The sequence below is a fragment of the Amphibalanus amphitrite genome, unplaced genomic scaffold (assembly GCF_019059575.1).
Source record: "Amphibalanus amphitrite isolate SeventyFive unplaced genomic scaffold, NRLGWU_Aamphi_draft 000162F_arrow, whole genome shotgun sequence".
NCBI lineage: Eukaryota > Metazoa > Arthropoda > Thecostraca > Balanomorpha > Balanidae > Amphibalanus > Amphibalanus amphitrite.
Genome location: NW_024881657.1, coordinates 233,808 through 247,278, shown reverse-complemented (window position 1 = coordinate 247,278; position 13,471 = coordinate 233,808). Strand labels below are relative to the sequence as shown.

The following is a 13,471-nucleotide window of genomic DNA, read 5'->3' as shown; positions in this document are numbered from 1 at the left end:
GCCACAACACCATCGGTGATTGGCCTGATCCTAAGGACGTGCAGTAGGTATTGTCCCTTCTCAGGGAAAAGCTATTTTATCACCCTCTGGTCAACGAACATGGTTGAAGGCACGTAATAGGAGCGCTAATGGCTGCAAATAGGTGCGCGGATGAATGATTGATGAATGTTTCCTGCTTAGTCGTGTTAGATCGGTAGTGTTTCCGCTGTCACTTATTGTTCTGTTACAGAGGAGAGCAATATGATTACAACAATGCATATATTTCACATAGCTCTTTTCACTCAAATCCTAAGACTTGCACAACATAAACGATTCACACAAGTATCACACATCGTGTGAAAATAAACAATTGCAAAGCACTCTGATAGAGTATCTCGTCAGATACTCAAAGCCATTCTCATTCATACTGCAATCATGACTAAACAGTGCAAAGTTAATCGTACATGAACACTAGCAGTTTTCTGTTTTGATTTGTTAACACATTGACCAACCGTACATATCACTGTATGCCTCGTTTGCCAACGGAGCGAACGCGCGCATAACATTGCCGACACTTGTACTATATCGATATTGAGCATTTTCAATTGAAATTGTGAATTTGAAGGCCCTTTCATTGAGCATTAAAAGATGGCACCCGACCCCTCTGAAGGCTTGAGGGTACCCGTTAAAACTATCAGCGATTGACTATAAATATTTTCTAGTTTTCGAGGTTTGAAAGTGTCAAAGGTGACAAGAAGTGTCACCTTTGAAAGTGTCAAGGCTTGTTCTGAAGTGAAAAAAGTTATTTTCCTAAAGAACAATTTCTATCATATGGGTCAGAAGAGGATCAAGCCATATTGCGATTTTCCACATTAACATGCTCTTAGCAAGGAATATCCATGACTGATATTTCTCACTTTTCGAATTTCCAACAACTCAGCTCAAGACGCGATTACGAGCGGCGACGTTGCCGTGCCCAACGGCTTCAACTACGAGAGTGACCTGCGAACAAACACACCGGCTACGGGGCCCCCAGAGCAGCCGGGCGGCTGACCTACTCAGCACCCCGGGCAGAGGCGCCGGTCAGAGGCAGCCAGCCTCACTGTCCCGCTACATCTACTATTGCAAAGGTCCGCTGAAAGGCCCGGCGTATCACAGAGGGTCCCGCGTCCGTCCCTCGCGTCCCGGGTCCCTGCGTCCCGTCCCGCCCGGCGCCGGGTCTCTCTTCCCGTCTTCTGCCGCTCCCGTCGTAGGTCTCCATCTCCTGTCCTGCCCGTCCCGGGTCCCCGTGCCCCGTCCTTCCCCTTCGAATCCACGCGTCCAGTCCTGCCCTGTCAGAGATTTGGTCTTCATTGCCCCTTCTCGGACACCGTAGTCCGTCTAAAGCAGCCAGCTTGATCTAACCATCCCTCCTGATATCCATGATTTCCCCGCTCTGCCTTGCTGTTACAGTCCCCGTCTTCTAGCCCTATTGTTTGTTTCGAGATCACCCTGTCTGGTCCCGGTTCCTCCGAGCCGCCCCTCGTCTTGTCCGAGCTAGCCCTGCACCTCCATCCTACCACTTCGTCATTCGTCTATCCTGTCTGACCAGGTCCCTTCCCATCCCGTCTCGTCTGGTCTCTGTCCTCTGCATCTCGTCTAGTCGGTTCCCTCCCTTCCTCCCATCCCGCCTTTTCCCTTTCCTTCCACTTCGTCTAGCCTGGTCCGTCCCCTCAATCCCGTCTGGTCCCTCCTCTCCATCTCGATGGTCCCTCCCTCCCATCCCGTCCCGCCTCCGGCCTCTGCCGCTCGGCTGGGGATGAATCGGCTGTGCGCCGGGCCACTGAGGTCATAACCTTTTTATGGCCTGGCCTTGAGCTGGGTGCGATCGGGCGTTTACAGCCGGCAAAGCAGCCGCGGCGCCGGAGAGGAGCGTCTGGGACACGGCGGGACCGGCAGGGACCCGGCACTGCAGTGGCAGCGACCCGGCACTGCAGTGGCAGTACCGCAAAACGTGTGGGAATCTGTGCCCTCTGTTGCGGCGGCTATCAGCCTCAGCCGCCTAACGGGCAACAGGTACCCATCGGCACGTTAGCAGCAGCTAACTGGGACTGCTATAACGTCTGCAAACCGGCAGTTCCGAGCACCGCCGTACCGCCGCGAGGGCTGACGTGGGCGCCGCAACAGGTACGGCGACCGCTGGCCAGCCGGCCGGCCGGGACGCGCGAGACCAGGGACGGGAGGCGGCGGCCGGCGCGGGATGGACAGGAGATGAGACCACGACACCCGGTAACGCTGAGACCACGACACCCGTGCGTCACGGACTGGGAGACCACGGTGACCACACGACGGCGCCGCTCCGAGACCACAATCACTAACAACGGAGTTCGAGTGGAGCCCCGCACCAACGAGCCCAGACCTAGCGCGTCAGGGGAGCGACCCTCACGACGTGAAGACGCCCACTCTCGGACTGCTTACCGCCTGTCTGTCTCCGCGGCCCGGTCCGTCCGCCGCCAGTACTGGCCGATCCTGCCTCGTCCCACCGTCTCCTCTTCTCGCGGCGCTCGCAGACGGGCGAGATGGTGAATGCCGCGGAGCTGGGGCTGAGTTCTGCACTGCGCTCGCCCGCCAGCTCCATCCGTGAGGGCACTACCCGAGACAGCGCTGCTCTCCGTGGCTCTCCCATCTGGGCTGGTGTGACCGGAGGTAGCAGCGCGGTCAGCGCGCGGCCAGGCCCTGTGAGTGGGGCGGCAGTGGCGCCGGCTGCGGCGACATCATGTCCGGACTGTGACTGGGCTGCAGGTGGTCGGACGGGCTGCCCGGCAGTGGGTCCAGGTGCCGCGCAGGGTACGCCTGCTGCTGCTGCTGCTGCTGCTGATGGTGCTGCTGTTGCTGGTGTTGGTGCTGCTGCTGTTGCTGTTGTTGCTGTTGCTGATGCTGCTGCTGCTGTGGAGTCATTGGCGACATGGGGTCTCCGGGCGGCGGCAGCGCATGCTGGCCATGCTGGCCAGGCGGCGGCGCGGCGCCCAGCGCGGCGTGCATGTGCTGCAGCTCCGACTGTGACACGTACGACTGCGGTGAGCCGCCGTCGCCCTTCTCGTAGCCGGGGCACGGGTTCAGCGGCGTCATGCGCTTCTCCTTCTGGCGGCGGTTGCAGAACCAGACGCGCACCACCTCCTTCTCCAGCTGCAGCGAGCCGGCCAGGCTGCTGATCTCGGGCGAGGCCGGCTTCGGCTGCTTGAGAAAGTGCTGCTCCAACAGCGCCTTCACCGACACCTCGATGCTGGTGCGCTTCTTGCGCTTCCGCCCCTGCGCCGCCATCCGGTCGACAGAGGTGGTGAGGCCGGTGGTCGAGTCGGCCTCCTCCAGCCACTTCTGCAGCAGCGGCTTCAGCTTGCACATGTTCTTGAAGCTGAGCTGCAGCGCCTCGAAGCGGCAGATGGTGGTCTGGCTGAACACGTTGCCGTACAGGGTACCGAGCGCCAGGCCGACGTCGGCCTGCGTGAAGCCGAGTTTGATGCGGCGCTGTTTGAACTGTTTGGCGAACACCTCCAGGTCGTCGGAGGAGGGCTCCTCGGGCTGCTCGGCCACCGGCTCCGGGTGCGGTGCCAGCAGCTCGTGCTGCGGCTCGCGGCCGTGCAGGTGCGGCGAGTGCAGCTGGTGCGGCGCCATGGTGTGCATGCTGTAGACGTGGTGCTGGCCGACCGGCGAGCCGCTCGGCGGCGGGCTCAGGTACGGCGGCGGCACGCTCGGGTGCCAGCTGGGCGGCGCGTGCAGCGGCGCCGCGCGACTCACGTGCACCAGCTCCTCCTGGTGCTTGACGTCCTCGTGCACGCTGACGTGCGGCGGGTGCGGCAGCGCCCAGGACATGGGCTCCGTTTGCGGCGGCAGCATCCAGGAGTGCTGCGGCGAGGGCACGGCGCCGGCCTGCTGCGGGTGCGGCAGGTACTTCATCTCGTCTCTCTGCACGTACACGGGCGAGTTGAGCATCGTCTCGGCCACACTGACGCTCACGTCGGCGCCGGACGCCGGCAGTCCGTACGCACCCGATGCCATCGCTCGGCCCGCCGACCCGCCGACGCGCTCGTCCGCTCTCATGCGTAATGCATCACTGCTGCTGGAGTCGGCGGCGGCGGCCGGCCGCGGCGCCGCCGCCGCCGCCGCGCCGCCCCATTGGTCGGTCGGCTGACGTCAGCCGGCAGGCGCCGCCCATTGGACGGCGGTGCCGGCGGGCTCGTGCCGTTGGTCGCCTTTTGGGGGGTTTTGCAGGCCGATTGCAGCCGGGCGGGGCGACCGGAGGACCGTGAGCGACGCCGGCCGACGGCCGCCCGTGACCGGCGCCGCCGCCGACGCCGCGTCGGTCGCGCGCGCGTCGATTTGGTGACAGCTGCGCCGGCTGGGAGAGCGCCGCGCCGCGGGCCGCTCGCCGCCGGCGCGCCGCGGATGATTGATGAGCGGCGGCCCGTCCCAGTTAAACGGCCCTGTTTATTCGGACCGCCAGCTCTTAAATGGCTCAGCCCCAAATGGATGCATTCTGCGGGCTTCACGGCTGACCGGGAGAGAATGACAAGAATTAATTCAGCTCCAGTGATAAATAAAAGAATACGAAAAGAACACAAACTATGGGTTCAAGGCTAACAAACGATTGATAAGCGATCTATCGTTTCCTTTCAATAACTGGTTCTGTTTTTTTTTTTATACGAATCGTCGAGGCCCATAACCGAAGGTTTGTTGTCAATAGTTAAAACACTATTCTTTAGAATTGTGTTTTTCTATTGAAAAACAAATCTGAGTTCCCTGACAATTTGGCAAAAGCTGCCTGAGATCAGTGCAACTTGATGCTCTTGAAAACGGCTGCTCCAAAAATTCTGATTTTTTCAGGATTTCTAGTGGGCCAGGTGATCTACGTTCTGGTATGGGTCTCCCCTCCGCGGACCATCTGGTGCACGTGCCACGTGACTTTGAAAATTCCCGTGTTAACCCTCGCCCTGGCAGGGGGGGGTCGATGCGACCCCCCCTTAGGTTTTTCGAAGATAGCGTAAAAACGGCGGCGCGTAGCGCCGCCAAATTTGGCACAGCCTATGGGGCAACATTTTTACATATGACCTGAAAATTTCAGGTCCGGGTGACCTTGGGTCAGGTCACCAGGTCAGAAAAACAGGTACAAGGTCATGGTCAAATTTCAATTTTCTTTTAACACCTGTCCAACTCACAGTTTTTGACTGATTTCCTTCCAACTTTCAGGATGTGCTAAGTTCACCGAGTTATATAACATATAGTTCGGGTTTTTTGAGGTCACTGACCTGAGGTCAGTTAGAGGTCATTACGTCGTTATGTTAAGCCTATGGGAAAATGCTAAATTCGGAAAATACTGGAGATATCCACTTCGTTCATCACTTTTTTGCTTTGAAACCACAGTACTTAACAGCAGGTCACATGCTGCTTCTTTGTTTGGTGTACTTATCCATGGGTCAGGTCAAATGAGGTCAACTGAGGTCAAATGACGTTTTTGCCAATAACTTGGCACATAATGACGCTAGAGCTTCAAAAATGGTATCATTGTGTTCCTGGTGATCAGCTGAATCGAATGATATGCGATATGATGCAATTTGATTAACTTGAACTTAATTTATTAAGTTAAGTTTACTTAAAATTTAAGAAAAACTTAAAGTACACTTAAGCAAGCTAAGAAGTATATCATTCGACGCGTCTTGACGTGCTGAGTTCACTGGTGCTTTTCTTTTTGCTCTATCTTAATTAGATCAAAAGTTATAAGCGAAAAAAAAACTTTTGACCTGTTTCTAGCGAAATTTTTGCATTTATACCCCCCAAAAACCCCCTAAATATCGACCTAGAGCAACCAAATTTGCACAGGGGTGAGAACTCCAGGGGGCCCACCTACCTACCAAATTTGGTGTTTCTAGGTGCCATAGGAGCCAATCGCGAGGGGGGGGTCGCATCGACCCCCCCCCCCCCTGCCAGGCCGTGTTATGAAAAATGCCCTGCCAGGGCGAGGGTTAAGCCAATGGGCAAAATGAAAAAATGCGTTCCACGGCAGATTGCTCGAAAACGATCCAAACGACCCCCCATTTTCTTCCATGCAGATCAACCACCATTCGGTGCACTACTCATGGGTATGTCGCAAAGTGGCCGGAAAAGTCCAGAACCACGTGCCACGTGCCGTTGAAAATGACCCTGCACACCGGAAATTGGGACTTTTGGTCATTTCGGCGCACCCATGATGCATACTATGGCATGGGTGACCAAACAATGGGTGTCATCCGGTCGGTAACTGTTTAAGGTGTCGTCCAGTGGGCCAAAGTGGTAGTTTCAAACTTTTGGGATCCACCATTCTGGGGATTCTTTTTGACAATATACTTACGTTTCTTGGCGCAATGTTCATTCCACCCAGCCGGTCGTCAATGCGTTAGGTGACCCAAATGACGATTGACCTGAAGGAAGTTGGGGGCGAGGAACACGCACGTGCCATCCGTTTTTTGATCGGGCGCTTTCATCTAGGAGATTTTTGCAGATATCTTTTTGATTTGTGAAAATGACCAGCCTAGCGGTATGCCAGTCGTTGATAAATTATTATCTTGCTGCGGCCGGGCGCTTATTTGCGGTGTTTGCGTTTGGCGGCTGGCGGGCGACTTTTAGTCGTTTTCGGTTAGCAGTTAGCGTCGGTGAGTGCGGGCGGTTTTATTTTTTTCGGCATTTCGGCGTTTTTTTCTGTGTGGTTTGCGGCGGTCGGGCGATTTTTTTGCCGTTTGCGTTGGCTTTTCGGGCGTGCGTTTTACACGTTTTGCGGTGTTTACGTTTTGCGGCGGGCGGGCGTTTTGTGTTTTTTTGCGGTGTTTGTCCTTGGCGGCGGGCGGGCGGGTGGGCGATGCGGGCGGTTTTCTTTTTTTTGCGTCGTTTGCGGTGTTAAATTTGTTTGCGGTTGGCGGCCGCTTTTTCGTTTTTTTGCGGTGTTTTTTTTTTGGCGGAGGGCGGGCGATTTTTAGGCGTTTTCGGTTGGCGGTTAGCGGGCGTGCGATGCGGGCGGTTTTATTGTTTTGCGGCGTTTTTGCGTTTTTTTATTTGCGGTTTGCGGCGGGCGGGCGTTTGTTTATTTTTTTGCGACCTTTGCGTTGGCGTTTCGGGCGTGCGTTTTGCGCGTTTTGCGGTGTTTGCGTTTTGCGGCGGGCGGGCGTTTTTCACAATTCAAAGTTCAAACCTTCGGGCCACAGCGCTCCTCGAAAAGCGCTGCCCTCGAGTAGTCACAGCAGAAGACCGTTTACTACTCACTGTTAGGTGTCGTACACGTCTCTCCAATTTACTGTATAGTATATGGCACACATGTAATGCTGCAAGCTATTGCTTGGGAATAGAAATATTGACGCAGAAACGTTTGCATATAGAAATTACAGAAAATATAGGCATCGAGTCTTTTTATTAAGCATCAGTCTAATGGATGTTTGCTTTCATGCAGTTTTTCTCCCTATGCTACCTAGTTACTAGGCCACTGGTAGATTAAAGCATTCTATCATCCCAAGTGAAAGTCGCCAAGAAGTCTTAATTTTCTAGCTTCCATTCAACTAAATCTACATTCCATTGACAGACTTGCTTTCAATATCACCTATTCTCCCTCCCGACTCCTTCGGTTCTTTTTGTGCCGTGCGCCGTCCTTCGGGGCGCATCTTTCGCATACCACAGGCCATGATGTGTGTTTGTACAACACGGGGTGGAAATAGTTCAGACGTCCCATGAGAAGTTTACCCAGTCCCTACCACAGGCGGCGGCCTGCAAAACACAACGGAATGCCCTCCATCGGCGGCACGCCCCGTCGCGATCTGTAAAAAACAGCGCTGCCGGCGCTCCTGGCCGGAGCCGAGTGCCCCCGGACGGCGCCCATTGCCCCCGGACGGCGCCCATTGCCCACTGACGGCGCCCAGTGCCTAGTGGCGGGGTCCATTGCCCCCGGATGGCGCCCATTGCCCACTGACAGGGCCCATTGCCCACTGTCGGGGCCCATTGCCCCGGACGGCGCCCAGTGCCCCCGGACGGCGCCCAGTGCCCACTGACGGGGCCCATTGCCCACTGACGGCGCCGAGTGCCCCCGGACGGCGCCCATTGCCCACTGACGGCGCCCATTGCCCCCGGACGGCACTCATTGCCTAGTGACGGGGCTCATTGCCCCCGGACGGCGCCCATTGCCTAGTGGCGGGGCCCATTGCCCCCGGACGGCGCCCATTGCCTAGTGACGGGGCTCAGCGTCCCCATACGGCGGCCGGCGGCCCGATCCAGCTCCCGCCGCGCCGATCGGTGCCGTTTTCCGGGTGGCGCTGTTTGCCGAGTGACCCGGGTGTGCGGCGATGTTGCCATTAATCAGGGGCGCCGTTTTTGCCGCGTCGACGGCCGGCCGGGCGGACCGGCGCGGCGCGTCCTCCTGCCTTTTTCCTCCGAGTGCAGACCGGTGGCGGCGGTCTGGTGGACTGCGGCGGTGTCCTGCTCCAACTGGGCCAGCTCGGCGGCACGCTCCAAATAGCGGCACGGGCCGCGCGTGCAGTCGGCGGCGCGCGCACTGACCGGCGGCACGTGCCCGCGAAACCACAAACGGGTTACTGGTACCGCGCGGCCGCGCAGAGCTGATTTGGAACTTCCTACTGGCGGGCAAAAAGTCGTCCAGTTTTTAAAAGCTGACTTGATTGCGATAAAAAGTTTGTTCCGCGAGCGTGTGCATGCACTGAATTGCAATGTCGAAGTAGGTACGAGTCACGTATATTGTCCAGCATCTATTTTGCTAGAAAGTGCCGAAGGCAAAGGTAAATGAGGCGTGAAGCTTTTTTTATTTTGAAAAAAGATATGTCCGTATGTAATATGTTTATAGGCAGGCGCGGAACCAATAGGACATGGACGCGTTTCGATTATTCAGTCGCCACCGACATGATGCAAGTACAAAGAAAACAAGATTCTTGTTTTCTTTGTACTTGCGCAATGCTGATGATCCAACAGTCGGAACACGTCCATGCTCTATCTGTTCTGTGTTTTACTACTTGTCCTTATCAATATGCAATATGCAGGCGCTGTTATTGCCTTCAAATTCAATTGCTCGACTTCATCAAACTATGGCCTTACAATGAAAGGAAGAACTAAGAAGCTCTGGCTCCACTGAAGGCTGTTGTGGAGCCGTGTCTCTCTGCTTTTTCTTTTGGTTAAATCAATGAAATAGATTTTACACTAACTATTGTGATAACTTCTATTTAGTATTAATATAGTATATTAGTATATTATCATATCGTATAGCATCGTTCTATACCTAATTATGTTATTGTAGCCATACTGCAGAGTTTTTAAAAGTAGATAATCATTAATCATGATTTACGTTTGTACATTTGCAAATACAATCGTAGCTGCTAATTTTACCTAGTCTCAGGGAAAATACCAGCATTTTGCTTGGAATATGGACCGCTGAGCGGCGCATTTAGGCACTCTGTATGTAAGCAGATACCAATGCACCTATTTTGAAAGCATGACATACACTGAAAACAATTTAACCCAAGGCCGGCGAGTAAACCGGTGTTTCACGGGTACCCCTATCCGCAACCATTTTTAACCACCCTCCCAGGAGTAGTGCTAGGTCCCATTGCGGTGTAGTCGTACTTGCTCTGAGCGGATATAACCGCTGTCAGCGAACATATCCACTGAGCGCAGGGACGACTACACTGCAATGGGACCTTACTGTACTCCTGGGAGGGTGGTTAAAAATGGTTGCGGATAGGGGTACCCGTGAAACACCGGTTTACTCGCCGGCCCTGGGTTAAATTGTTTTCAGTGTATAAGCCCGGGCTTGCGTGTGGGAGTTGTGTTGCGTTTGCCTCTGTCTGTTTCTGGTAGACTGGGTGCGCCGAATATCGCCGTGCTGACAAAATCCATATAATAAGTCTTTAGCTAAGAAAGAAGGTAAGCAATAAGGGTATAGCGTTAAATCATCCCTGCTCTGGGAACTGTTTCAGCTACAATGAAACATGATACACCACCGATGAATACCGCCTGCACCCGCGCGCAGGGCGCTAGCACCAGCCTCAGCCGGTATCTACCGGCGCGCCGGTGACTGCATCAAAACTCGGTCACTGCGGCGGTAGGCTGTGCCGCATCACACCGGAGCCCCGCGGCGGTAGGCTGTGCCGCACCACACCGCGGCCCCGCGGACATGTGTTCCTCCCAGGCGCGCTGGAACAGGTGATGCGGCCGTAATCAGACATGCGTCGCCTGCTCCATGTCCTCCGCAGGCGGGTTTGTAGTCCCGGTCCTTTAGTACATGGGTTTTATTCAGTGGCTTGTTAGAGGTGCATAGCTCTGGTCATGCTGTCGTCGCCCCGAGCGTATTTTGTTGACTCGGTCAGTCACACCCCATCATGTAGTCTCATATTATCACTTTACATACATGTGCCACCTATCGTGAATTATAGTCTCTGCCAGCTGAAAACATCTACCATGGTTGGCGGTCCGGAGTCTCGGTATTTCTATCTGAAGCTGGGGCGATCTCCGGTACGCCGGGCGTCAGGGGCAGAGGCTGGACGGCGGGCGACAGGGCCAGGGGCTGGACGGCGCCCGCTGCCGCCGCGCCGGCTCATTATGGACTCGAGTGAGACGGTGCACGGCGCTGCGATACTCGAGTGATGGATGCACCGCACAGCCGGCCATTATACGGGCTTATTGATCTCTCGCCGGCGGCGTGAACTAATTAGTGCTTTCAGAGCGGGACAATGATGTGACAGGATGCAGGCGATGGGTGGCTCATGGGTCCGGGCGAACGGAGTGACCGAATGACTTGTAGAGATAGCGGAAATGTTGTTTAGATGCCATATGCGAGCTGATAACGCTGGCGACATGGTCGTAATGTTACAGTTAGGCGATCTTCTTCTCAACATGAGTGAAAGGCGGAGAGCCCACCGACGTGTTACTGCCATTGGTGTGTTACCTGCTCACCGATAAACCAATGATGAGTTAATTAATTCATACTGGGCGCATATTCGGCTTCCCCTTCAAAATTCTTTGGTGCAGCGTTAAGGCATGTGTACCAGTACCTGTATATTCAGAAACGTGCCCTCATATTCGTCATGGCGACGAGCCCTGAGTGTGCGCGATGTGAATCAGTGCCACGTGCCGAGAACAAGTCCGGTGTCAGCAGCAACATTGGAAACCGGAGACCCACCAATCGCTCACTGACGTGAAGTAAAATTAGGTGCATATTCCCTGTATACCAAATGTGCAGCTTTATGCAGAAACTGTCAGATCATTACCACAGTTGCTCAAACTCCTTCCACCACGAACATGCCCGTGGCCCTGGCGTTTGCTGTTCACACGTCCTCTCGCAGTCGCATATCTCTCAGCCCGCCCATTCAGGTATATGAACGGCGCTGTGCAATACGTAAAAGTATGTAATTTTTATGTATGTACATTTACCGCTTTGCACTTCATTTGATATGCATTTTATGTTTCAAAGCTAGTCTGACTGTTGATGGCGCCTGCCAGTGTCCAGAAATTTTGGAGCAAGATAGCTTGCAAAGTAAGTATGATAATCTTTCTCAAGCTGTTCATTTTCACATGTAAGCAGGCACGGCAATGGTTGCCTTTTCTGGACCAAGACGCGCTATCGATACTGTTAATGCCAGGGCCCTGTGACGCCACAAGTATGTAGACGTTTTGAAACGGGCCTGTTCTCATCTCCATAACCAAAGCCTGTACAGCACGCATCATCCGCCGTCACCCGGTGACCCGGGCCGTTTTCACACGGCAAAATCTGAAACCCAAATCGGGCGCGGGCGGCCGGTCGCCGGCGCGGCTAAAACAAACACGCGGGTGACCGATGACCGGGCCGGTGGCCGCCGGCCGTGGGAACGCCGTGCTCGCGCGCCGGGGCCGGCCGGCGCCCGGAGCGCCCACTCCATCACACCGGCCGCCTGCACGCGGCCCGTGTAATTGACAGCTGCGCGCGCGCGTGGGAGGGGGCCAATTGGAGGAGGTGGGGTCCGCCGGCCCACCGGGGCGGACCGATCGGCCGGGCGCGGCGCGACCGTCTGCCCGGACCGGCAACAGCCCAGCCGATGGATCCGCCGACGCGGATCCCACGCACTGGTTGAGACGTGTGCCGCGGTCAGCCGCCAGAGTCCGGCTGACTACTGGAGCTCGCCCGAGCTCACTGGAGCTCGCCAGACTTCACGCATGTCGCTGGTTGGATTTCATAAAAGCTGCTCATGTCTACATACGCTGGCCGGAGTCGCTCGACATTGCCCCATGCCTTTCGGCTGGAGTTGCCTGCCGACGACAGAGCTCTGGGCGGCGGTCTGCAGAGCCGAGCGGTTGGGAAACCCGCCGTCGATCGGTGTCGGTGATTGGACTCGGTGTCGGTGTCGCCGGGCTGCGCTAATGGCCGGCGTCCGTTCATCTGCCGCCCCCGGGCCGCCGACAGAGCGCTCCGCGCAATCAGCCCCGCCGAGACGGACGCCCTAATGCACGCGCCGGCTCATTGAGGCGCGTCGCCCTGTTATCGCCGCGCAGACCGCGCGCCGGAACAATTACTATCGCGCGCGGCGCTGACCGAAACATTGCCGTTTATTAACACCCGAGCGTTTGAACACATGAAGTCCATTGAGCGGGCGTGACATGTGAGCGCGGCCCGCAAATCTGGGAACAGGGGCGGGTGTCGGCGGCGCGCCGAACTGAGGGTGGAGTTCCCACTGGGGGCAGGTGGCCGGGCGGCGCGAGCAGATGGTACGGCGGTATGTACCGCCAGCCCCGGCCCCGTCGGCGCGTCATACACGGCTCATATGTATGCATTGGTTTACCGCCCTTGAGGAGGTCGTCAGTCATGCCGCGGCCGGTAAGTAGGTACAAAGAGGTAAACCGTGTCGCGGTGGCGGTATCGGGGCGGCGGACGGTGGCGGAGGCGCTGTCAGGCGGCGTCGGTGCCGTGTCAGCTGGCGGCGGCCGGGCCGGGTATCAACACACGCTGAGCTCCGCCCTGCTCCACTGGCCGGGCGGAGCAGATATCTGAGCGCATTATAGGAGCGGTCAGGAGTTCCTTTGGGAGAGGCAACCAAATCGTTCCAAATAATTTTATCGGCATGACCTTTGCGACATGCATCATGCTGCCTTGTTATCTTTATTTGTATGTAGTTTAATAGCATCAGTTCTTATGTAAATATTGCTCAAGAGACAGAAGAAGGAATGACTAGAAAAAAATCGTTAGGTAGTCAATAGGTACACTTGAAAAACACATGCGCTGAAGACATGCCTAATTTTTGTCTACCTTGCATCCTTGATCACCCTTGCAAATCAATCGCTGTAAGCTATACGGGATATCGGAGCATTAGGTAGGTATGTTTATCACTATTCACGCAAGACCTGAAAAAGTTGGTTGGGAGATGTTCATGTCTTAAACCCGACGACCGGAAACTATGAGGATAATGCGCTGTATATACAACACTCAACCAGCACAAACGGCAGCGGTCACTCGTCATTAGCCGCG

At 55.7% G+C, this 13,471-nt stretch overlaps 1 protein-coding gene across 1 annotated transcript; it reads right to left on the bottom strand.

The window, feature by feature from the left end:
• Positions 1–239: 239 nt before the first annotated feature.
• Positions 240–4,065, bottom strand: LOC122383376 (silk gland factor 3-like). The gene has a single exon (XM_043369718.1). The coding sequence runs from the start codon at positions 4,054–4,056 to the stop codon at positions 2,677–2,679; it is 1,380 nt and encodes a 459-aa protein (XP_043225653.1). The 5' UTR covers positions 4,057–4,065; the 3' UTR covers positions 240–2,676.
• Between the last annotated feature and the right edge of the window lie 9,406 nt (positions 4,066–13,471).